General features: G+C 33.3%; 1 protein-coding gene across 3 annotated transcripts; it reads right to left on the bottom strand.

The window, feature by feature from the left end:
* Positions 1–298: 298 nt before the first annotated feature.
* On the bottom strand, positions 299–18,268 carry LOC110103022 (14-3-3-like protein). 3 transcript variants are annotated; one of them, XM_020831566.2, is made up of 6 exons: positions 18,124–18,268; positions 17,132–17,582; positions 16,968–17,046; positions 16,623–16,745; positions 748–864; positions 299–634 (listed from the first exon to the last, which is right to left on the bottom strand). In XM_020831566.2, the coding sequence occupies exons 2-6, from the start codon at positions 17,536–17,538 to the stop codon at positions 587–589; spliced, it is 774 nt and encodes a 257-aa protein (XP_020687225.1). In that variant the 5' UTR covers positions 17,539–17,582; positions 18,124–18,268; the 3' UTR covers positions 299–586. The 3 variants fall into 3 exon arrangements, with proteins under 3 accessions (XP_020687225.1, XP_020687226.1, XP_028552352.1); XM_020831567.2 differs by having other exon boundaries at positions 18,001–18,132; XM_028696519.1 differs by lacking the exon at positions 18,124–18,268 and adding an exon at positions 17,887–18,006.
* Positions 18,269–27,503: the final 9,235 nt, after the last annotated feature.

Genomic DNA, 27,503 nt, shown 5'->3' with positions numbered 1-27,503 from the left:
TGACTTTCCATATGCAATCAGATGGTCGATATTTTAACTTCTATAGGCTATTTTAGATATATCTCCATTACACAACTCTAATTAGCTTATCTTGACACATTTCAGATGATTGACAGCATTGCAAATTGCACCATCTCATCTTCGAATAATCGTTTATTTCAACCAAAATCCATATAACAAAACAGCAAAGATTCACATTGAGAGACTTTTTGTGAATCTATTTTAGGTAAAGCGTAGGTGCCAGACACCAAGCTCAAGTGTAAAAGCCTCAACAGGCATGTGTAGTGAAGTAACCAAATGAATATAAAGAGACACCATATTTAGATAGCTGGGAGAAATAATACGATTTGTACCAGTAGTAGCTAACATCTATTAAACATTTTTTTTCAGCAAGAATAGTTGGCCAGAAGCCCTAAAGAGCATTTTGATGCACACAGCAAGCACAGTATCCAATTAGAAATGGTAGAAATCATCACCATCAATCACTAAATACTTGACTAAACTTTAATAGGTGAAAATAAGATGTTCACCTACACAACAATGTCTTGAGGAGTAATAGTATCTATTTGAAACGAGGACCAGCTCCTCATGATTCTGGTTTTGAGGATTCTTTCATCTCATCCCCACCATCCTCCTGCATTCGAGGAGAAGAACAAGTAATTGGCTAAGGAAACAATTAACAAGAATTTGCAGAGAGAGAGAGAGAGAGAGAGAGAGAGAGAGAGAGAGAGAGAGAGAGAGAGAGACCGTTAAGTCAGAGGTCCAAAGAGTCAAGTTGTCTCGGAGAAGTTGCATGATCAAAGTACTATCCTTGTAGGACTCTTCACCAAGAGTGTCCAACTCCGAGATAGCCTCATCAAAGGCCTACAACGAGTTCATTTGAATAAGATCACTGAATTGAGACACTGGGAACAACTATGTAATTGATGAATTTCCTTGCAAATGCAACCAAGATGCTCAAAGGAGCACTAGTGAAGCCACTAATCTTAATATGATAAATTTATTCTAGAATACTCGACTTTATTATATTATTTAATTTGTTTATTTTAGTGTATTTATTTGAGGAATTATATTTATTTTAAATTAGAATATAGGATTTTTAGGACTTTACTATTTTGATAATTAATTATTAATGAAATTCGAGTCGACCGTTACTCATTCCCCCATGTTTCTTCTCTCTCCTGATTTGTCAAAATAATAAAAAAAAAACAGAAACCATAATTTACTTTTCCCAAGATCCCCCATTTCTGTCTCACTCATGGTTGGGACCTCCCAAGGCTTCCTTCTCTAGAAATATCTTTCACAGATTTCCTAGGCAACTTTCTTGATTTCTCTTCTTAAGTGATCAGACCTTTCTCTTCCCCCCTCTCTTTAACATAGCTTCAATTCCTTTCACAAAAAAGCGTGACTACAAGAAATCACAATTAAAAAAAAAGGAAAAAGAATATGATCAAGCAAAATTGATTATCAACTAAAGCCAATCACAAAATTGGCACTAATAATGAATCTTCTTTAACATCAATTAATATTAATTAGAATATCCTTCTTTCAACATTGCCCACACTATTTGTCACCGGTTTCCAAGCAATATGGTGATCCTTGATTAAGAGAATCATTTAAGAAGAAACACAGAAGCACAAACAAAAGCACGGTCACTTCTTTTCCAAGGAGAATTTTAAAAATTAAAACATACGAATGAATCAGTTTTCTATGGGGACACATCTATTCCAAGGATGGTAACTATAAAGCCTAGACCCCTAGGGAATGCAGCTTGTAGCTTGAGAGCAGACTTCAATGATATTATTTTTTCTTTACTTCAAAGAGGCCCCAGCAAGAGCAGTTGATAAGTTTCTTTCATGCAATTCATCCAATAATCTCAAATGACTGAATATCATTGAGAACTGGAATCCATATTATCAAAGAATTCCCTAGATTTTTCTAGCATGGAATTAGACAAGCAACAAATTTGCTGCCTTATAATATTGTTCCTTTAATAATAAAAAATAATTTGGTTTATTTACCAAATATTGCTTATTAGTTTTGCACTTTAAAATGGAGGATAATATAAAAAATAAAGTAAAACACTATTCTAGAATTAGATGGGGGTATTTAAAGAAAAATATTAACAAAAATATTTTAAGAGTAATATTTTAGATTTTAAGATTTTGTTTGTGCATGATATGAGGAAAATTAGCTAGTGATATTAAGAATATTGCGAAAGATGTGCTTGGAGTTTCGAAGGGAAAAATTCCTAATAGTAACAATAATTGATGGTGAAATCAAAATGTGCAAGAAAATATAAAAAATAAAAAGCTTTGTTATAAAAATTAGTTAAGATGTAAAAACTCTGATAATTGGTAAATATATAAAGATGCATGTAAGGAGTCTAAGGCAGCAATATGCGATGAAAAAAATTTATCTTTTAATGATTTATATAATAGCTTAGATATTAAGGAGGGCAAAGATATATGTATAAACTAACCAAATAAAGAGATAGTAGTAAGGATTTGGTTCAAGTGAAGTGCATTAAGGATGAAAATCAAAAAGTGCTTTTATTAGAAGAAAATAGTAAAAAAAGTGGATGGAATATTTTGCTAAATTGTTAGAATACGATTGACATTAGTAACTTTAGCACCCTAAGAATTTTATTTTTATTAGTGCATTAGTAAAATTGAAGTTAGAAAGACTTTAAAGAAAATGAAGTGTTGAAAAGTCGTTGGATTTGATAATATTCTAATGGAGGTGTGGAAATGCTTAGAAGATAAAAGAATTTTTTGGCTTACTAAACTTTTAATATTATTTTGAAGACAAGATTATGAGTGGAGAATGAGTCTGTTGATTCCTATTTTTATGAATAAAGGTGATGCACAAGATTATGCGAATTATTGAGGAATTAAGTTATTATGTCATACTTTAAAACTATGGGAGAGTAATGGAGCACAGGTTACGATGTGATATGAATGTTTCTCAAAATCAATTTGGATTCATGTCGGGTAGATCTACTACGAAAGTTATACATTTATTGAGAGGTTTGATGGAGAAGTATAGAGAGACTAAGGAGGATCTACATATGATATTTATTGATTTAAAGAAAGCATATGAATGATATGATAAAGCTCCAAGAGAAGAGTTAAGGAGAGTTCTAGAAAAGAAATGGGTTAATAATGCTTACATTCTAGTCATTAAGGATATGTATGCAAGGAGTTATTACTTGTGTTCAAACACAGGGTGGTTTGACTAGTATTTTCCTATTTCAATTGGATTACATCAAGGATTAGCCTTGAGCCCATGTCTTTTGTTCTCATTAGATATTTGCAAGAGGTTGTACCCTAGTGTATGTTTTTTGCTAATGATATTTTTTTGTTGATAAGACTAAAGAGGGAGTTAAAGGTAAACTTGAATTATGGAGTCTATAAGTTTTCAATTGAGTAGATGATGTATGACTAAATGCTTAAATGGATGAAATAAGAATTTGCACGAGTTCTTGAATTAAGCACGTAAGATTACCACTATAAGCAATCAAAACGACAATAGAAAACAAAAGAGGGGTGCCTATGTTTAGGCTAAACCACACGCCAAACACTTGGAGATTCAAAACAAATCAAAATTCAATAACATGCAAGGTAAATAGTTTTCAGCAAAAATTCCTAATCTAATATTAAGATTAGAAGCAAATAAAAGTGCAATCAATCCTACGTTTACTAAGCTTTGGCAATGGCGAAGCAAAACCCTACGTTTACTAAGCTTAGGCAAAGGTGAAGCTCGGCTCCTTGTGAATCTCCATCACCTACAAGATTAGGGAGATTAGAGAAGTAAATAAAAAGGGGAAGAAGTTCACTCTTATCAAAACCCGATAGCAAGTAGTGAGATGTTGATGAAGTTTGTCGTAGTTTCTCGTGAAGATTTCTCTTCAATTTTGGAATCCCTTTCTAAGATTCCACCTTCTCGCAAGCTTGGAAAGCAATTGGCAGTTGGATGACAGCGAAACTGTCGATCTCCTCTTGCTGGAATTGATGGACAGCAAGTTGTCCTTCTTGGACAGCAGTTTGAAAAGGACTCCCGTTATCCAAGAGGCAGCAGGGTAATCTAGCAAAATTATCCAAAATTTTCAGCTAGGGTCATGGATAGTCTCCTAGGGGCAGTAGGGTAATCTAGCAAAATTATTCAAATAGGAAAGAGATGGTCCTTAACAGGGAAGGACAAGAATATGGAGGATATAACGGATGAATCATAAACATGATCAGACGATGGTTCCTGACTCAACCATAATGGGATAGCCCAAGAAGTCACCAGTAGGTATGAGACTCAAAAGATGGGGTAGAGTGTCCAAAACATAAGTGGGCACAGCAGATAGAGAGGTGACATGAAAGTAAAGGCTAATATTCTCTCTAACATTAAAGTCGGTACGAGGAATGGTGAGATAAGTCCCATCAAGATAGACACACTCTTTCAAATATAAATCTAAAGGAGCAACTCCTAAAACAGATTCCAATAAAACAATAGGATGTTCATCTTCCAAATTAGGCTCAGAATAATTCAGATTCAGATTACTATCTTCCGAATTCAATTTCAATATGCTCAAGGTCAGATCAGTTTCTTTCGGGATCAAATTAATATCATCCGGGCAGACCTTATCTAACGGGATATCCTTGATGAGACTAGGATTAGGATGGGCTAAGGTATCAATGCTCAAAGGTTCTAAATCTCCTACATCAGGGTCTAATTCAATCAATTCGGTTTCATCATCAAAGAGATCCTCGTCATCAATGATATCATTAGTATCCATGAAATGGATGCACTCAATTTTAGGTTTAAGGGACATTTTCTGATTGGGATGGCTAGGAGTCGGCCCAAGTGGGGAGTCATATGGGGCCGAACCAACAGAAGACCCAATAGAGGGTCGACCATCAAGGCTAGGTGGAGACCAACAGGGTGGGGCAGCAACCCTGATGTCACTAAGGTATGAGTGGTCTTGAACATAGTGATGTTCATGGTTTGTCCCAACAAAAGAGGCAGGATGGTTTTCTACATGAAGATCACTGGGTGTTGGGGTAAGGTGAGTGGAAGGTGGGAGAGGGAGACATTTTAACTCAAGTTCTCGTCTCATGCTTTTCCAATTAGAAATAGGGTATTCACCACGAAACTCTCTATGATCTTCTACCCTCATCCAAAACTGACAAGCACAACCGTTTAGGCGAGCCTTAACAATGTTCACCCGGTGGGACTCAGGAATATCATGTGTTTCAAAATAGTCTTCTAACTCTCTAACTCATTCCTTAAAGTAGTACGGATCCGAGGAACCATCAAAGGTGGGCAGACGGTTATGTGACTCTAAGTGAGGTTGTTGCGGCTTGGGCTTAGGACTAGGATAATAAGCAGAGTGAGTAATTTTCCGACTAACATGATTGAACGAATGGGGCACATACCTAGAGTAGGGAGAGTCAACATGTTTCTCCTTCATGGTTTGAGTTAAAGAGCCCACTAGGTTAACTAGGTCATCTAACTTCTTTTGAAGTCCTATCGGGTCCATTGCTAGACACTAGGGGTCACTTGGGAGTGAAACAAAGTAGTGGACAACACTATCATAAGAGTAGACTCCCTAGAATGGCACTAAATGGTGCAGGAATTATTTGGACAGCAACTAAAACAAAGTGCAAAAGTATTCCTAGATTACTAGAAGAGTTATTACAAAGATGACAACACTTAAATACCCAAAATCAATACTTAATGCTCACTAAATGTATGCAGAAATTTCTGGACAGCAAATGTAAATGAAGATTAAAATGTTTTTTATAGATGTTATGCATGCGGAAATAACTAAGCATGATTACAACAAGCCTTAGGATGAATTCTAGTATGAAAATCCTAAGCTAACCATGCTCTGATACCAAATGATGTAGGACTAAATGCTTAAATGGATGAAATAAGAATTTGTACGAGTTCTTGAATTAAGCACGTAAGATTACCACTATAAGCAATCAAAACGATAATAGAAAACAAAAGAGGGGTACCTATGTTTAGGCTAAACCACATGCCAAACACTTGGAGATTCAAAACAAATCGAAATTCAATAACATGCAAGGTAAATAGTTTTCAACAAAAATTTCTAATCTAACATTAAGATTAGAAGCAAATAAAAGTGCACTCAATCCTACGTTTACTAAGCTTTGACAATGGCGAAGCAAAACCCTACGTTTACTCAGCATAGACAAAGGTGAAGCTCGGCTCCTTGTGAATCTCCATCACCTACAAAATTAGGGAGATTAGAGAAGTAAATAAAAAGGGGAAGAAGTTCACCCTTATCAAAACTCGGTAGCAAGTAGTGAGATGTTGATGAAGTTTGTCGTAGTTTCTCGTGAAGATTTCTCTTCAATTTTGGAACCCCTTGCTAAGATTCCACCTCGCAAGCTTGGAAAGCAATTGGCGGTTGGATGACACCGAAACTGTTGATCTCCTCTTGCTGGAATTGATGGACGGCAAGTTGTCCTTCTTGGACAGCAGTTTGAAAATGACTCCCGTTGGTAGGGAGGCCAAGGGAAGATGTCAGAGTCCTTGGACAGCAGTTTTCCTAATGCTGAAGTTCAGAACAATAGCCAATCTTCTTTTGGATAGCTTTGGGTTGGCTGAAATTCTTGGACAACCTGCAGGTGGTGTCCAGAAATCTGGAAAGCACTTGGAAACTTCAGGAAGAGAAGGAAAAAACTGAGAGAAGAGGGCTTGTGGTGGACGGCTAGAGTTGAGGGGATCAGGAAATTGATTGGAGACTTAATTTAGGAGAAATTAAGCAGATAGGAGAGAGTAGGGGGCGGCTAGATGATTGGAGCTTGATTGGGTTTAAATTAGAAAAGGGTTTAATGGGAAAGGGAGGGGCCGGCCATGCAATAGGGAATTAATTTGGGCTTTTGAATTCTTTCCAATCATAGGATATTTAATTAAGGGAAGAGAATTAAAGAGAATCTCCAATTAATTTCAGATTTAAAGAGATTTGGAAAGAGTCCAAATTTAAGAGTAGGGGATTAGGAAAGAAATAATTAAATCTTTATTAATTGGAAATTCAAAAGGATTTAATTAAGAAACTTTCCCAAAATAGGTTTCTTAAATTAGGGAAGAATTTCAAATTCAAGTAATTTTGAATTTTGAAATTAGACATTCCTAAATTAAGAGTGGATGCTTAAGGAAAGTAGTCAAGAGGGAGTGGAATTTGTGGAGAGGAGGTGAGGGTAACATAGGGCCGGCGGCATCATGGGCTAGGAGGGATTTGGGGATGGGATTTGGGGTTTCTTAATTTGGATTTAGGAAATAGAAAAGGTTTAATTAAATCCCATTCAAATTTAAAATTCAAACGGACTCAAGTTTGAAAACTTTCCTAAAATAGATTTTATAATTTTAGGAAAGATTTTAAATTTCAAATTGGGTGAATTTGAATTCAAAATCCAACCAAAATTATGGCAATCTTGATTAGGAAATAAAACCAAAGGGGGTAAGGCTAGAGGGTGGCTGGCGGTTTGCTTGGGTTGGGGCAAAGGGGAAGGCCGGTGATGGGATGAAGTAGCTTGGGGAAATTTGTGGGTGGGATGATGGTTCGGGTGGGGTGGTGGTTGGAGGAGGAAAAGAAATAGATAGAAAAAATAAAAACCACGAACCCGGCCGTCTCCAAGCTTGGTGGGTGATCCAAGTTCTTCCCTCTCCTAGGGATCCTTCTCCATGACTCTCAAGCTCTCATGAGAATTCACACAAGACAACAATATTTGATTAATCATTCATTCATTCCTTTTCAAAGAGAACATAGGGGCTAATGGGCTATAAATAGCCTCGTACATAAGACTCAAAATAAAAAACAACAACGCCCTAAGGGCTTACATACGACCTCCCTTTAAGTAAGGGGTAAAAACGGAAAAACAATTACAACATAACAATAAAAGACAAATAACAAAATAAAACAAATACATGAAATAACTAAAAAGTCATCTACGCGATCGTGGCCATAGATCGACGACCACGCCTTTTATTCATGCTCTGATGTCCTCATCAGTAGATCTAAAATCAAATATATAGAGTGTAATTTTAGTAGTAATAGATCTAGTGGGGGATTGTGACTTTGGGCAATCAAGTCATTAATAAGAGTATATGTTTTAGGTACCTTGGGTCTTTTGTTATGAGTGATGGTGAAATTAATAGGCATATTATTAGTAGAATTCAAGTTGGATGATTGAAGTGGAATGCAACGGACTTTTTGTGTGATAGAAAAGTCCCCCTCAAACTCAGGGAAAATTATATAAGAAGGTGGTGAGACCTGCAATGCTTTAGTCTCCTTAGATGGTTTGGTCACATAAAACGGCGACCTTTCGATGACCCAGTTAGGAGAGTAAATGTATTAGATTTGGATTATGTTAAGAAAGGTAGAAGTAGACCTAAAAAGAATTAGTTAGAAAATATTAGAAATTGCCTCTTTTTATTAGATTTAAATGAGAATTTGATTCTTAACCGGACACAATGGAGAAAAAGAATTTATGTAGTCAACCCCACGTAGTACGATAAAGGCTTGATGTTATTATTGTGGTTGTTGTATTAATAAAAATATTGCTTTGGGGAAGTAGCATGATCATCCAAAAATTTGTCCCACACCAATAAAAAAAAGTATCTTTCAATTTTCATGTAGGAATTCAATCCAAAACTATTGAATAGCTTTTCAACCCTAAAAATAGTGGAATGAAAGCAACATTTGCAAGCAAAAGGTGGTGGCATGGGGGGACGATGCCGATGGGCAATGGGCAACAACAACGGGTAACTAAAAGAGGATATAAAGGACGAGAGGCGGGAATGATGAGAGGGCGCAATGTAGAGTTCACGAACAAAGGTAACATCTTGTATTTTGAAATGACTTGCGTAGAATACACCAAAAATGAAATAAGAGGTAAATTTTAAATTTCACAGAAAAAACTTATGATTTATTTCTCTCAAACAAAGTCTAAAAAAATTAAAACCCTCTAAAGCAATAATTTCTTTTGATTTTTTTCTATGCTCCTAATATATGCATCCATAACTAGTACTACATATTACTTGGTCCAATTCTCTCGTAGAATCAACTTAACAACCTTAAGTTTTTTCTTTCCATAAAAGTAAGAAAAAATTTTATGTGATTTGGTGGAGTCACTTTTATAAGTATTTATCTCATTCCAAAAAATATGCGTTAGCTATTACAAGACCATAAGCTATTAAGAAATCAAGTATAAATCTCTCTTTATATTTCTATCTCATATTAGATAGCTTACATGATTCCTTTTCTAGCCCATCATATTGTTAAACATATATGATGGTGATGCTTTTAAGATGTGTCCAGGGTTGTGGTGAAAGGTTTAGAATTGGTCAAAGACTAATGAAGGTAATGTCTGGGTTTAAAGTTTTGGGATGGATTTCTTATAAAACCTTTTTGCAGTGGATGGTTAGGTTATCTTTAATGAAAAAGGGTGGAGATCTGCATATCAAAGTTTGAGATATTAGTTAACATATGAAGGTGATTTTTAAGTTAATTGGATAGTGGTTAGAAAGTTATGAATTTTTTATATAGATTGGTCACAATAGGTTTGTAGGAAAAATTAGGATTTAGTTGAATAGGTATGGCTCAATTTTTCTAAGGTATGAAATGGTTTAAGCTTTTGGGAAGGTATTAGGCATATAGAAGAATAAGAAACAAGAGAGAAAATGATAAATTAGTGTTCACAAAAATTAGCTGTGATTGATTTAAAAATCAATCCCAAAATTGGTAAAATAAACTTCTTGTAAACCAAGTTTTTGCAAGAGATCAAAATATTTTTTATTAAATCAATGAATATAAATAGTGCATTAAGTGTTGTAGAAAGTGAGGAAAATCCACAATAAAATACACCAAATCTCTCCTTGAAAATTCGTCAATAAGCTATAATGGTAACTTCTCAAAATCTCTCCTTATTTCAAAATAAATAATATTACTCCAATTAAAAAAATTCAACTAAGTATTTAATTACTTCTCTTGAATCCTTATTTGGGTTGATTGAAATGATTCCAAAATAAGTTTTTATATTTAAAATATTTTCTCCAAACCTCACATCTAGTGTTCTTATGTCTTGGAAAAAATAAAATAAAATAAAATAAAAAACAAAGAACAATTAATTTTCATGATAACAAGTTTTCGACATTGATATAGTGAGAGGCCTCCTTGCTTGTCTTGTATCACTATATGCCCATTTAATTACATGTAAATGATACTCTTTTTTCTTTAAAAAAAATGCTTGTTATTTTAAGATAATAGGGAACTGTGAAATCCAATATATTTTCTCCTATTAAGTTTCAATCTTATATTCCATAACCTCACATGAATCCGCTCATAGCCTATCCTACTATAACCTATATACCCATTTAATTACCTGTAATAATACCATTTCTTCCTCAAGAATACTCTGAAGTAATTATCAATCTTTCAATTTTCTTTTTAATTTATCTTCTAATCTAACTTGAGCATTAACCACATTAATAGCATCCACATCAATAATTATCTTCATAGCAATCATCTTATTATTAACCCTAGTCACCATAACAATTTTATATTTCAATTCTTTAACCAACTAGTATATCAAACCCATTATGATTGTTATCCTTTTCAACATACAATAACTTAAAACACTCCCTGATGTCAATTATTTTGCTTAATGTTATATAATACGTTTATGCAAATTGTATATTTAATATTATTTTGCTCTTGTAATATTTAGAGTTCAATTATATTTTATGCAAATTATCACTTGCCACTTTAAGTCTTGTATAATTTTTGGTTTCATATACATACAAATTTGTTACAAATACAATAGAAAGTTAATACATCATCCTTTAACATATTATTTAGGGGCTATATAAAAATTGTTTTTGACATTTATTTTTTACTATACGCATTTTTTTAGTTTGAGGCTTACGCCTCAAAAACGCCTTAAGGCTTATGCCTCGCCTCACGAACAAAAAATGCCTTAATACCCAACCGCACAATTTTAAACCTTGGTTTAGAGTGATGTAACTAATATCTCACCCTTCCTTTTTTTCACCAAAATCAATTCAAGTTTAACAAAAAAATGTCTGTAGTAAATAAAGGAGGACGTTAATCTAACTCATGTCTTCTAAGTTCTTACAGGCTCTCAATACATTTCCAAGAACAACCACCTGATTCTATTCCTACAGGCTCCCAATTTGAACTCTACCTACCTAATCATCAGCAGCAAGATCGTTTGCCTTATCCCAATTATTTAGGATCGACATTATGAAGCCCTATTTTGCATTCATTTTTATGGAGTGTTATTTAAGGTGTCAATATATTCTTAGCAAACCATTTTGGGCAACATGTACTTATATACTCTTTCCATTCTAAGCATCTAACACTAATTTTATGAACTTGTTTAACGGATGCGTATTCTACTTTCCATTGAACAAATTGAAATCATCTAAGTTTATTTTTAATCACCTTATCTTCAATATATATTACTCCAACTTTTTCTCTAATAAAATAATTTATTAATTTATCCTTACTAATTTTGCAACCAATCCATTTTAATATTCCTATTATTGCCACATAATGTGATGAATTTTTTGTATGATTTTCTACAAAATATGAAAGTATCAATAGACACTCTAAAAAGCTTACAATGAAAGTAAATTGAAGCCATTTGTAAAAAAAAAAAAAAGTAAAAAACCTCCAAGAGGGACAGACAACTAGAAGAAAGACCAGGCATACGAATTACAATATAAGGGTCATAAGAAAATTGATTCAGTAGTTAGAACCCTTAATCTATATGCACAATGATTCCTACCAAATTGGTGTACTTATGAGTGACATGATCCTTCAACACTCACTCTTAAACTAAATGGTATAAATATACAATTTCAAGCTTGCTTATGATATTTTTTAGCGTAGGGTTATAGAGTCCTTTGGTGCAATGCCTATAAATTGATTTTTTATTGGAACATACGAAGTGGAAATAAACCCACTTTCCAATTTCTTTTACGAAATGTCTACCCAGCTCCATGTACTTGGTACACTAATATTATGAGCGATGCTAATGTTAATGACAAATTGATTGTCACATTATATCTTTATTAGTCATTCCCATTTAATTTTTAAATCTTTCAAAATATTTTTATCACAGAAGCTAATAGATTCTTTAAGCAATGGCTCTAAATTCAGATTGAATGCTATATCTTAAAACAAAGGGGTTGTTTCTAACTCATCCATGCTATGAGATATTCTACCAAATATATACAATATCTAGACGTGGATCTTCTATTTGCTGGTGATCCTATATAATCTGCATCAATATACCCTTTAACTTGGTAAGTATCTTGCTTTTTGTAAATAATTCTTTTACCATAAATTAATTCATGCACAAATTCAAATGTGATGCCTAGATGCATGTGAGATATATCATTTTTCCTATCAATCTTTAGTACTTTTTCTTCTTCATCTATGTCTATTTTTTTATGAGAAAATTTTAGAAAGGAGCAGGTTTAAAACATCATTATGTAAAAGGAGCATGATTAACAGAAAATTAAAAAAAATAGCAAATTCGCTAAAAAATTTAGCATAGTTTGAATATGCCAAATGATTTGACTAATTCTGAATTTGTCAAATCATTTGTCGTATTCACCTAAAGCAGGTGAGAGAAATGGTATGAGAGAGAAATGAGGAGAGAGATGGGGAGAGAAGGCAAATTGGGAGAGAGAAAGAGAAAATTGAGGAGAGAGAGTGTGAAGGGAGAGATAGATGGGCAGAGAGAAAGAGAGATGCGGAAAGAGAGATTTAAGTAATTTTTTTATATTCAAAATAATTTTAACTAATATTTATAATTAATATTTATATAATATAAAATAAAATAATCTTTAAAATATTATAGAAAAAAGTAAAAAAACCTCATCTTTCTCTCTCCCCATCTGTCTCCCCCTCCGCACTCTCTCCTCATTTTTCTCTTTCTTTCTCCCAATTTGTCTTCTCTCCCCATCTCTCTCCTCATTTCTCTCACCTACCATTTCTCTCACCTGCTTTAGGTGAATACACCAAATGATTTGGCGCATTTAGAATTAGCCAAATTATTTGGCGTATTCAGACTACACCAAAAAAATTGACGAATTTGCTCTTTTTTTTAATTTTTTTGCTAATCATGCTCCTTTTACATAATGACATTTTAAACCAGATCCTTTCTAAAATTTGCTCATTTTTTATTTGGTTAAATTGGAGTTTCACAATATTTATAATAAACCATTTTTATTTCTTTTAATAAATTTATGACATTTTTACCTAGAAAAGAATATTCTTTCTTCTAAAACAATGACTTCTATTCTCAAAAAAATAAATAAATAAATGACTTATATTCTCAATAAATATTTGAATTTTTTCAACTCTTCGATCTCAAATTCTTCAATAAACATTTTTTTGAGAGACTCATTTTCTCTAGTGTCATTACATATGATAATTATATCGTCTACATATACGATGAGAATTAATATTTTCATCAATAGAATGTTTTACAAAAAGGGTATAACCTCTGATTGGACAAGCGCTGCTAACGTTACTGGCATTTATGATAAAAGCTACAACATCCAGGAGAGATCTAAAGGCAAAGAAAAAGAATCTTCATCTAGGCATGACATTGTTGCTATTGAGAATGAGTGTGAAATAGAAGAAATGCTAATGAAGTTAACAAAGCTTTTTTGAAATTTACTGATGATGATGATTTCCAAGAAGGTAGATTAAATTCTTATTAAATCATTATCTTTTGAAAAAAAAGATTGTAATATTTTTAAATATGAGATATTTGAGGTGTTGTTTACTTGAGCTTATGCATAACTGTATGACTATGATTATATTTATGTCTTTCATTATTATGATAGCTTGTATTTCAGTTTAAATATATTTCATATGCATGCTTAGTTATTATTATTATTGTATAGTTTGCACAATATTCAAAATGGTGTGTGTCGTTCCGTGCGCTATGCGCCATGGCTCAAAAGGGACCTTTGCGTTATGGTGCGCCATACATAATTAACAAGTATGTTGATCAATATTACTTAATAACAATTCCAAATCTTGAGTTTCCTCGAAATTTTGGCTAGGCTTATTCCTTCTTATAAAAGCTTAAAGGGGTGCAATATATAAAATTTAATATAGTTTACATTATAAGAATGTTTAGATGTAGTTAGAGGTTTAAACAAACTTATCGTATAGTTCAAAGTTCTTCCCTTGAAGATGATTTTCATTGAAAAACTTCACTTTTCATCAAAGATGACACTTTTTAAAGTAAAAAAGTTTTTTTTTAATGGTGATCTTAATAACACTTATAGCATTTTCTTTTTAGTAGAGGAATACCCAATAAAGGCATATTTGAGAGCTCTAGGATTAAGTTTATGCTTATGTTGTTTCAACAATTGCCGCCCCCCCCCCCCCCCCCCCCCCCCCCCCCCCCGCGCATCTCATTGTTTGCTCCATCTATCATAGCCAACCTTTTTTCATGCGAGAAAGAACAAGCGGTGTGCAAGTATTTGCATCGTCTTGGATATGAATTGGCAAGCAGTTGGAGATTTTTCTAAGGTTAGGTTATCAATGTTTTTTTGGTCTTTTTGCATGGTTTTTTTCTTGCAAGTGAGTTCGAATTGCATGGATTGAATGCTACATTGTGGGATTTTGAGTAGCTACAGAATCATACAAGTTATCGATAGATTCTGTAAAAATGTGTGGTTGTTACTAAAATCCATAGAAGAAGCTTGGGGATTTAGGTTGTGCCTTTTGCGATTGCTGAAAGAAGTTAGATTGGTTTTCCATTTTAATTTCATGAAGTATTTTGGCTGGTGAATCTCGGAAATTTATGTTTTATAAGTTTACTTTGGAAGTTGTGAGCAAGCTTTTTGGATTTGATTCAGATTTGGAAAGAAATTTCAAAAGTGGTTCAGCATTCGTAATTTGTTCTTGGATCCTAGAGTTTGATTTCTTGGGTGGCAGTATAGTTTTTCATTGCTAGGTGGAGCTTAATGCGCGAAGTATATATGATCTTTCTTACTGCTCAGGGTGGGTGATGGAAAGTGTTAATGTGATCTTACTAAGATAACTGCAGAAAAATGTTAACGGCTTCAATAGTTGATCCATTTATGTATCATGTAATTTTTAAAACTAGGTGTTGTAGCACTATCATAAGTTCTAGACTTTTGCTGATAGGTAACTATAACTAATGGAGATTCGTTGTGCCATGCTTGATAACAATAAATATGAGTAATTAGGTAATGTCAATTATATTGTGTGAGATGGATTTGGCCTGTAGCTATACATATCAACTTAAATGAGATGTTTGACATCTCACAATTGTTGATTTATCTGTTGATTGCATTCTAGTTATCTGACTTTTAATCTTATAAGCTGGTATATAGCTAAAGAGTTATTATCTATTGTGGGTTCTGGTATCTGTTATCCCAACCCAATGAATTCAATAATATCGTGTGCCAATTGCATTGTATCAGTCATTTGTCAGTGCCCAAATCCTGATTTTTATCATTCATGAATGTTGACTCCTTAGAAGAGAAGTCAAGCCAACCATAGTGGAGAAAAGGAAGAATCTCAACAAAAAAGGAGGAAGAAAAAAAAAACAAAGGTTGAAAGACAAAAACCCTAATCTTAAACTAACGCCATGCAAAAAAATAGAAGTAGAAAAACTATTTCGATTTTTATTGCTTAATTCCATATAAAGTGTGGAACTATTTACAGACTTCTCCAAAGAGCTTACAATAAAAAATAAATCAAAGCAATTAACACAAAAGGAAAAAGAAGTTCCCAGGAGGAGCAAACGGATTGCAATCTAAAGGTCATAAAAGAATTAATCAAACACCGAGAACTCTTAATCAATGGAGATTACTAATTTCTTCAAGACTAGTAACCCATAAAAAATGCAAACAAATAGGAGCTTCCAACCATCTATTTACCTCTAACTAAGATTCAAATAAAATGTATCAGAGTAAATTGATGCTAAGGCCATGATTCCATCAACTCATACATGTAATCAGCCCAACTACACTGCATTTGACCATGCTAATGGATTCAAGACAACATAAAGTCAGTCAATATGATGAACCACAAACAATTTTAATTAACAGTGGTGAAATTAATTGAAACAATACTCAATAATTTAAACACTTATACCAAATAAATACACATCTAAAACCACTTGAAATTCCCATGGAAGGCTATTTCAAGTAAAATTAATAAAATTTTATGTCATATGATATGATATCCATGGGTAATGTTGATATGATATCCATGGATAATAACAAGGATAGCAAACACTCGGGAAAGTAAAACATTAGTAAGTATGTTGGTTTAACTAAAGAGAAAGCTAAAAAGAGAATTACAAATTGCCTTTTGTTTAAATTCCTGAATTAGTTAGCTATCATCACATTCTATTCTAACGATGATAAAATTATTTCAGCATTCTTATAAAGCTTCATTCCAACAAATGATTCTGGAAAATATAGCATGCATACCTCAACAAAAAAAAAAAGCGCAGTAGTCAAAAGAAAGAGAAATTTTTCCAACTTCATTTAAATCAGAAACTGCAATAAATCACCTGTTTTGCAAGATTACATGCACGATCTGGAGAGTTGAGGATTTCATAATAGAAAACTGAGAAATTCAGCGCTAAACCCAGCCTAATTGGATGAGTTGGGGCCAGTTCTGCCAATGCGATATCCTGTAAATTGTCAAAATGCAGGCATGAAGCATTAGAAAGGATGCATTATAGAAAATTTAGTGAAATGACCTGTGGCCCATTGCTTAGAGAAGGTAATTTATCAAGCTTATAAATGTAAACCATATATTTAGAGATTTAACACTCAGCATTACAAAACAAATAAATGGACCTTCTTTACTATCCAAATATAGACTAGACTAAATTGGCAGAAAACGACCTCACCTGAGCAGATTTGTAAGCCAATAGTGTGCTCTCAGCAGCCTCCTTCCTCTCTGCTCCAGTTTTAAACTCAGCAAGGTACCTGTGAAATAAATTGCACGTGAATAAAATAGTGGCATGAAGCTTATTCATAAATTCCTAATTCCAAATTAGTAATTCCATAGAACCTGTGGTAATCACCCTTCATCTTTTGGTAAAAAACCTTTGATTCAGCAGCCGTAGCAGAGGGAATCAGATGAGAATCTAGCAGCTTCAAGATCCCATCACAGATTTTGCTGAGCTCCTCCTCAATCTTGCTACGATATTCCTTGATAATCGCCACACGATCCTCATTGCCGCGGCTCTCTTCTTTCTGCTCAATGGAAGATATTATCCTCCACGAGGCCCTTCTAGCGCCTATCACATTTTTATAGGCCACCGAGAGGAGGTTGCGCTCCTCCACAGACAGCTCATTCACACTTCCAGTCTTGGCCACCTTCTCCATGAACTCAACCATTTCCTCATATCGCTCAGCTTGCTCTGCAAGCTTGGCCAGATAAACATTATCCTCACGAGAATACTCCGCAGGAGACATCTTTACTTCTTCTTTAACTTATGAACCAGTAATCTCTTCAAGATCTGTCGAAAAATCGAGCTTTACATCAAAGAAAATATATTTTTAACTTTAAAAATTGCCAAAGAAAATTAACAAGGGTAGACAAAACAACTTCAAGAATCATTCAATCCTTTCATGCCAATATATGAGTTTCTCTTCAGCTTAAAAATCATTTCACTATATAACACAAATCCTTAACTAAATAAAGAAAACGTAGAGAATACATAACTTTCTAATATCTTAAAAAGTAAAACTGAAGAAAGAGGCGCAAAATTCAATTCGAATCATTGAAAAAAGAATACATCATAGCATTTCAATGTCTCTCACATGGGAAAAGAACTACACGAAGTAGCAGATTGGATTGAGGATAATGAACAATTAAAAATTAGGAATTCTGAAAGTAATTCAAGAATCGGAGAGAGCAAAATAATAATGAATAACTGAAATCACGGGACGCAAAACTAGAAAAATGGGTTTCTGTGGGCAAGATCCAATGTTCCGCGTTTAGTGTTAGATGATGGAAGGAAGATTAGAAGAAGATATAGGGAGACGACGAAGCCCTACCTTGGCCTCAACGATCACGATCTCCTTTCCTCTCCTGCAAAGAGTTTCTCGGGGTTGGGTCCAAGTTGGGGAAGAAGATAGGGCGGAGGCTGGAAGACAACAGCCTCCTGGTATAGGGCAAATTATTGGGTCAGCTGATCGGAGTCAAAAGATAAGTTCGGACAGCCAATAAAAATTTGCCGCGTCATCTTGCGCTTTAGTTGCGCTTTTTGACTTGCGCTTTAGTTGCGCTTTGGTTGCGCTTTTTTTTTTTGACATTTTTTAATTTTTTATAGTATCATTTATTAAAAAAAAACAAAAGATATAAAATATTATTTACCAAAAAAAGGGGAAAAAAAGTCAAGTCATTAGTTGCGCTAATGATTGTTTTTTTTTTGTCTTTTCAAGTTTTCTTTTTACGTTTTTTAAGTATAATATATATTTAAGTTGATAATCTTACTTATTTATAATATCATTTATTAAAAACAAATAGTTAAAAAAAAATGCAGAAACTGTTAAAATAATGCCAATTTGTTTTTCTTTTTAATTAAAAAAATTTAAAAACAAATAATTAAAAAAAGTTAAATAAATTAAAAAAAAACTGTAGAAAGTTTTTTTTTTCGTTTTTTATAAATACTATATGTTTAAGTTTATAATTTTACTTCTTTATAATATCATTTATTAAAAAAATTTAAAAAGAGAAAAAATAAATAGTTAAATTAAAATTTATTTTTTACAACTTTTTTATTTATAAATATATAATTTAATTAACATGTATATATATTTATAAAAATTAAAAAATCAACTCCATTTGCCAGATAATTAAAATTTCAACCTCTATTCAATGAAATTATTCTATCTAATAATTATTCAATTTACCTGATAACTTAGGGGATTTGAATTAAATTAATTTGTAAATCTCTTGCTACTTATTTCAAGGAACAATTATTACGTCCTCCGACCGGACGTAGAGGAACGTCCGGTCGGAGGTCAAATTGCGCCAAAAAACGAGAAATACCGAGAAAATACTGAGCAATACCAAACAATAACGAGGAATACCATCACGTGAAGACTCAATACCAAGTTATGCCGAGCTATACCGAGCAATACCGAGTTATACAAAAGTTGTACCGAGTTTTTCCTAGAAAAAATCGGTACAACTCGGTATAGCTCGGCATAACTCGGTATTGGTCTTCACAGAGCGGTATTCCTCGTTATTATCAAATAATACCTAGCAATACCGAGTTTTTTGGCAGGATTTTGCCTCAAACCGAACGTTCCTCTACGTCCTTACACCGGACCTAATAAAAGTTCTATTTCAAGTGACTCTCTAAACCCCGCAAGGCTGAAAAAAAAAAAAGAGGCCAAGCCAAGTTAGTAATTCGTCAACCTTTACATGGCAAGTTAATGACTTCTGATAAACTCAATTGACGACTTCTACAAATCGGATATTCTAATTAGGCTACATGATACTAATGTTTTTCTCGTTACTTTATATAGACAAGTATGCAGTCAATCACATAGCCCCTAAAAATGGATCATTTTGAGGACTTTTCTGTGTAAACAGAGAAATAGTTCTTTTATATAGTGAACACTAGTAATAAAATTCTAGAGCTTCTCTCTCATTGCTCAAGTTCCATATACTTATTTCTCTTTTATCTATTCTCACTATGTATGAATAAGCTTCAATAAGGTATTATTCGTATATAGGGTTACCTGAGAAGAAGGACATAATGTGGTAACCCTATCTAAGAGAAAAGATATGAAGTGATAACCCCATTTGAGCTAAATATAAGGTGTCGGGTGATAACATAGCTAAAAATACAAGGCTTATGGGGTGATATATGTACATTAAAATATATAACCCTTATTATCTTTGTTGCATCTTGGAATATTTGTGGTGGTAGAGGAATATAAATTTCAATGTCTTAGCATTATACAAAGATCCAGCGTGCAATCAGATAAGAAAGATGGTCGGAAGAATCATAGTCGGTAGGAGACAATGGTCAGAAAGACCGTTGTCTGGCAATGGAGATCGAAAGGACCGTAGTAGGCGATAGAGATCGAAAGGACCATAGTCGACAGGCGACAGAGGTCAGAAAGACTATTGTCTGATGATGGTGATCGGAAGGACAATAGTAGACGATGGAGGTCGGAAGGACCGTAGTTGGCAGGAGATAAGTGTCAGAAAGACTATTGCCTTAAGGCAGTGGTCCGATATAAATCCGAGTGTCAGGTGGTGGTACGGCGGAACACCAGCATTAGGTGGTGGTTCGACAAAACTCCAGACATCAGGTGGTGGTTCGGTAGAACTCCTGGAGGAAGGTGGTGGTCTGGCAGAACTCCGGTGTTAGGTGGTGGTTTAGTGGAACTCTAGGCATTAGGTGGTGGTCTGGTAGAACTTCGGGCGTCATGTGGTTGTTCAGCAGAACTCCAGGCATCATGTGGTGGTCTGGCGAAACTCCGGGCGTTAGGTGGGGGTCCGACGGAACTCCGACATCAGGTTGTGGTCCAATAGAACTCCAAGCGTCAGGTGGCGGTCCAACGGAACTCTGAGCATTAGATGGTGGTTCGGCGGAACACCGGCGTTAGGTGTTGGTCAGACGGAACTTTGGGTGTCACATGGTGGTCTGACGGAATTCAGAGTGTCAGGTGGTGGTCCGGGGAAACTCCGGGCTTTGGGTGGTGGTCCAAAGGAGTACGGGTGTCATGGAGTGGTCCGCTAAACTCTGGGAGATGGTCGAGGAGGAGCGAGGAGGCAAAAGCGATCTTCGATCTCTTTCTTGCTCTCTTTCTTAGGGCCCTTTTCAAGAGGAAGGATAGGTTCCTAGAGTGGCATGGCCCGTAAATAGGAGGAAGATTAATAGTAAATGGGGAGTGGTTTGGATGGACGGCCAATGTTGAATCACTTGATCGTGGATCGTTCGTTAGACATTTGAAGGTTTTGATGATGTTGGAATTCTATAATATTGGGCTAGTTGGATTCATCTCATCGTGCCGCTCAATTTGATTATATGTGCATCATGTTTGGAAACAGCTTGATAATCAAAATTGTGGCTTAAACCTTCCAATGACACTTCAGGTCGTTGATTTAGACTCATTTGGGTTCGGATTGAGTCAAATTTGATCTCATTGGTTCATATTATTAAGATGTTAAGTTCAACTGTAAGTTTGGCGAAATCGGAGTTCGAACGGTCCCAATTTTAATTTTGGAAGTTTCCAACTTGATTTGCCTCGAGATTAATGCCCGATCAAGATAATTTTTTTATGATGTATCAACCTTTAAATAAAAACACCCACAAAACATAGCTATGTAACCCATTGGAAGCACAAACATTTTTTTTTTCTCACTGAAAGCACAAACAAACTTCAAGTCCAAAAATATTTTGGTTATATTTAATTTTTTGCATAGATATTTGAGTTCACTTTGAAATCCAAAACATACATGAAAATTTAAAGCATTAGAACATATAGCCCTTGCTTGATGCACTACAAGAAAAAACTCATATTTCTAGGGGCCAAAATTTGCCGGAAATGAATGTTATCCACTGAAAACATTAACCTTCCGATAAATTTCTGACTAAAAAATTCACGTTAGAAATATGTTTTTGATCGAAATGAGTCCATCAAAATTATTTCCAGCAGAAATGTATTCTTAGAAATGACATTTCCAGGTTATTATTTCCAACGGGTTTTCAGTCAGCATTTCCAGTGGCATATATCCATCGGAATTACCAAAAGTCCAGCTGCTAGTTATTTTCACCAAGCTAATTGGTGGACTTTAACGACGGTTTTGCCTCCATCATAATTTTTGGTGGAACTATTTCACCGAAAGCAATATAGCAATTCGTTGTATCGACGTTTCTAGTGGATAATCCACCAGAAATATGCCAAGAACATGTACTATAAAAAAAACCATTTCTCTCAATTATTCTACAACACAATAATCATGCAAAACATAGATATATCATCCTCACATTTCAACATTGAACATCAACACTAATGTTATATGTAATAAGATATTTGAACACAAAAAAATATTATGCAATTGCTAAATAATTCTAAAATAAACATCAAATTTGTTACACAATAAAAATCTATCATAAAATGTATAAACATATAGTAATAAAATGTCCAATAATAATAAAAAGTTTAATTATAATTTGTTTCGTCATTCTCCTTCTATGTCGATACTAGTTACTTTCCACTGAATTGGTCCCTTAGTCTTATTTGATTGAAAAATATTTTTTGAAAAGTATTAATTTTTTTTTTAGAAAGATTAATTTCTAGAATTTTAGTTTTGAAATCAAACACGTCATTATGAATAGTATATTGCCTCAGGAGGAGAATATATCATACCCTAACGGGTTCAAATTTCAAAACTTTAAATTCATCCTGATTATCGTAGTCAAACTTATGAAAGAATCACATATGATCCCGGAAGGTCAAAATGAAATTTGATCCAGTGTTTGACGACGTTAATCTTAATAAAGGGATCATTAATTTTATAATCAAAATTATGATAATACAATGATATATCTTTCCGAAAAAGAATATATCATTTATTATCAATCATTTGAGAATGTTGATAATGATCATTATATTTGTTGATTTCGTATAGGTTGTTAAACCTAAGCTATTGTCCCAAGGCTAACCAAGAGGGGGGTGAATTGGTAATTTAAATTTATTTTTTAGATTTTTAAATAGAAAATCATTTTGAATCTTGTAGCAAGTTAATTTAAGTTTCAAAATAAACTTTTAGCCACAGTAAATAACTTGCAATAAATAAATGCATAAATTAAAAGAAATAAAGATTTATAATGGTTCGGTCAAACACGACATACATCCACTCATTGAAGACTTCTTCTTCAAGTATTGTAATATTACCAAAATGACTCTCCTTTTGCCTCCAGTGCAAGGCGGGAAAGCCTTTATAAAACTCTCTTCCACAAATCTCCTGTGCGACAGAGAATCGTTGTCCTTTCACACCCTCCAAGTGTTGACAGAGTCCTGATCTTCTTTAAAGATCTTCGTACGAGCAACTAAAAAGAAAAAAAGAAGAGTGGTCACCAAAAACACAAAGAGATCCTAACCTTTGAGTAACCTTATGAACCCTTCAGACTCCACTTGCAAGAAATCTCTCTCAAACACTCTCCCATACTCTATCTTTCACTTACTCTTGAAAATTTATAAAGACAAGACTTTATCACATTAGTTTTAGAGGAGCTTTTATATCAAAGACACAAAAAAATACACAGAACACTAAAATTTTCTATTTTGAGCGTGCACGATCGTATGTTCGTACGTACGAACAGTTTAAAAACTGTTGCATGTGAATCTTATATGAATCAGTACGAAATGTTTTTGTACACAATGATCGTCTAGTATGAATAGTTAAAAAACTTTTTAACTTCGCTAGGATGAAGAGGGACCCCATAATTTCATACCATGTATGGCGTACATACAATGATAACATCATATGGTACGATTAGTTATGAAAATTTCAATGTTCGTCGGGATAAAAAGGGACCCATCCAACTCATACACTGGATGACGTACGTATGATGACGATATCATACGATACGAATTGTTCAAAAAATTTTCAGGTTCATTTGGATAAAAAGTGACCCATCCAATTCGTACCCTAGATGGCGTACGTATGATAACATCATCGTATGGTACAAACCGTTCAGAAATTCTTCACATTCATCTGGATGAAAAGGGACCCATCCAATTCATACCCTAGACGGCATACATATGATTATGATATCTTACAGTACTATCCATACTTAGAAAAATTTCTTACTTCATGTTTGTTTGACTGCTCGCAGAGGAAAATAACTGATTAAATGGTCTCATAGAAGAGATTTCATATAGTAAGATCAGTTTAAAAATTATAGATTTTAGACTCTCCCTCGATGTGTGTGTGCACAGTTACTCAATTACAATCACACTCTCTCAGACTCAATAAAATGAAAAATACGTACTTCAATTAGAATAAAACCTAAACTGATCTGATTTGTAGTCTTCAACAATCCGGAGTATGATTTTCCTGAAATGTTAGTATACACAAACATCATAATAATGCATCCAAAATATGTTAGGAGAAATAATAATTAAAACAATAATATTTAGAATCATCAAAAATATATATGTTGTAAGAATATCAATAATCAAGATTAAGTTGCAACTATCTCAATAGTATTTAAATTTCCCAAAGATAATTAATGAAAGTTTTGAAAATTTTAATTTTAAAAAATTGGTCTAGATTTTTAAATCTCCTACGAGCGCAAGCCATCGTAGTTAATTACATCATAGGAAAATAAAATTTTCTATGAATACTCTTGATTAAAATAGCGGTAGAAATTTTATTTGATGATTTCAAAGCTTGATATCAAAGGAGGTAAGGGTTGGATATTTCAAACGGGATTAGATCAAAATTGAAGACTTATTTCAGGAGTCAAAGAAAGAAGGGTAGGAGGCACTTTGGATTATGAAATAATTCAAAAGTGTCATAGTCTATCTTAAGTGTTAGGCTTGAATTTGATTGAAAAATATTTAAGTTTTGAATGGTTGATTTTATTAGAAAATAGGGATTCAATTCCTGGAGGTTGAGGTTTTATTGCTTGAGCTTGCCTCAGGACCTAAGTCTAAAGTGGGTTCTAAAAAAATAAGAATATGAACCTAGTTAATGTAATACAAGATTTGGACTTATCCCGGCTTGGATTTGAGAGCCAGCTAAATCACCTAGGCGCTTTAAAACTATGTATCCGAACATTTAATGTAGAGTGGTAGGGACATTGTTAAATAAAAGTTTTTAAGAATATGGCCGACATCTAGAGCATATCCTAATTGTCCCCTTAACATATGTTGGGTGTTTGATGCCTAAATAAATGCAATTAAAATTTTAGACTCTTTTAAATTTGTTACTAATGTGATGCATGTATATCGACTCGATTAAATGCTCAAAATTTAAAATGAAACAGTTTTTTAAAAAGGCTTAAAAATATATTTTATTCTAAAGAAGCACATATTCTCCTTGATAGATCTGCACCCTCATAGGCCAGCTGGTTTGCTAGAACCCGCAGGCAGGGAGGTGTCTAACAAATGGAAAAAAATGCAACAAATATGCAAGTGAACTCCCGACGATCCTTGGCTTACTTCTTAAAATGTTAGAGTTTCTATATTGACTTAAAATTTTTAATTTTGATTAAAGAAGAAAAACTTTTGAACAAGTCCTTATGAGCCTACGATCAGATTTCAAGTTAAAATAAATACGGTATGTAAGTAAAAAGACTAGAAAATATGTATTTTTACAACACAATCAATTAAATTAAATGCTCAAATTGAATGTCCATGTGGTAAGTACCACTTAATATTACATCTTAGAATTACAGAAAAGTAAAGTGGCCGGACACTACTGACAACAACCCGGATTCTAATTCCTAAAAGACAAGTGACTTTGAGAATTGAGATTCTTACAGACTTTTACTTCTTTGTCTTCTCACGAGTTTCTTTATCTGTCGGTTCTGGATATCCAAATGAAAAAAAACTCTCCCTCGAAAGAGGTGTTACTTTTTCTCTTTGGATATTTAAAAGACATCCTAATTTGAATCTCTAAATCGCGAGGGAGTCTCCCCTAAGGGATGTACCTTCATCTTTGGATTACAAATTGGATGTTCAACATTCCATCTCAACTAGTCACTTTAAATATTTACAACTAAATTGAATTTAAATTATATTGGATATAAAAGAAAAATCTAGACTCAATAACATGCAGTGTTATCTTAATAATCAACAGTTAATTAATTCCAAACAATTAATATTTAAGAATTAAAATACATAATTATAACAATACTTGACCATGCTCTTTTAATTTAAAGGGGATCTTAAACGTAGCAAGCACATGTGCAAAGCATAATAATATATTTTTTTATTTAATGCCCTCTTTATTTTAATTGCCCTGTATGAGCATGGCCACCTGCACAAGATTGAATTAGTATAATGCGTTTCAAACCTAAAGGTAGATCTAACGCACAATCAAACACATAATGTAGAAATTAAATAAGCAGTCATAATAATCTAAGCTAGCAAATAACATTTAGTGAAATCTTAAAATCTAGCACATATTAGAAAACTAAACACCGGTCTAGCCTAAATCTAGAAGTGGTGGCCTAGCAAATCATCTAAAGTGTGTAAGTTAGGTTGTATGGTTTGGATATGTCCTAAATAGAATCATTAGTTAAAGTTATTTGAGGTTTAATTAGGTGGAAGGCTTAAGGGAAATATTAAATTAAAGTTTAAGTATTAATGTTTTGAAATTGATTTTAAGATTAATTTTAATTATTTATTGGATACTACCTTTGTTGCTCACCAAGACCATGAAGTTTATTTCACCTTCCTTGGAACTAATTTAATAGCCTCGTAGGCCTAGGTTACCTAGTAGTATCCGGTATGATTAAGTGATTTAATTTGATTAAGGTTTAAAAGTTAATAAATTTTAATTAAATTGGTTGATTTTTGGTTTTAAGGTTGATTAAAGATTTCTGGAGTTTTAGAATGATTTGTTAATTTTAGGAATTTTTTGGATTATTTTAATCATTTAATTAAGGGGTTAAAAGTTGACTTTTTAATTAAGTGTGATTTCTACAAAGTTTGTATTTTTATAAAATATTAGACCCTAAGATAAATTGTTAGACACTAATTTTGCTAGATTTAAATTTTTCTACATTTTATTATGAAGATTTGAAGTTTTGACTTAAGTTTGATCGGATTATTGACTTTTTGATTTTGACTGATTTTTTTGAAGGTTTGATATTTTTATAAATACTAGATTTTATTTTGAGTAGAATGCCTTTAAGTATGATTAATTTAGATTTTTTTAGAATTAGTTATAGTTTTTCAAAGTTTGAGTATCTATTGAATTTTAAATTGGTTTAATGGAAGGCCATTTTTATGATTTTGCTTCAAATGAACTCCAAACTTCTTGAAATCATTTCCAAAGATCAGAAATAATATGAGGAGGGATTACCAAATATTTGAGAGTTTTTTGGAATTTTTAATTATTTTTAATTAATTAAATATTGAATTTCAATTAAAATAAAATTAAGTTTAGATTTGCTGTTCACCTAACCCTTAGACATGTGCAAGCTTACCACAATAATTATGAAGCCTTTCTACTAATTTAAAGAGTTATAAATTTTCAAAGTTTTGGATCCAAAATGGACCCATTACTTTGTAAATTCATCTCATAGTAATTCAATGGACATCTAGACCTAGGATATTTACAGATAATGCCTAAGATGTCCAAAATTATTTCACCAAAAGTTGCACTCCATTTGAGCACTAGATTGAGAGAAAATTGAAAAAAAATTGGATTTAAAACAAACCCAAATATATCA

This window comes from Dendrobium catenatum, unplaced genomic scaffold (genome assembly GCF_001605985.2).
Source record: "Dendrobium catenatum unplaced genomic scaffold, ASM160598v2 fragScaff_scaffold_756, whole genome shotgun sequence".
Taxonomy (NCBI): Eukaryota; Viridiplantae; Streptophyta; class Magnoliopsida; order Asparagales; family Orchidaceae; genus Dendrobium; species Dendrobium catenatum.
Note: the sequence above shows the minus strand (reverse complement) of the source record. Positions and strands in the feature narration are given on the sequence as shown.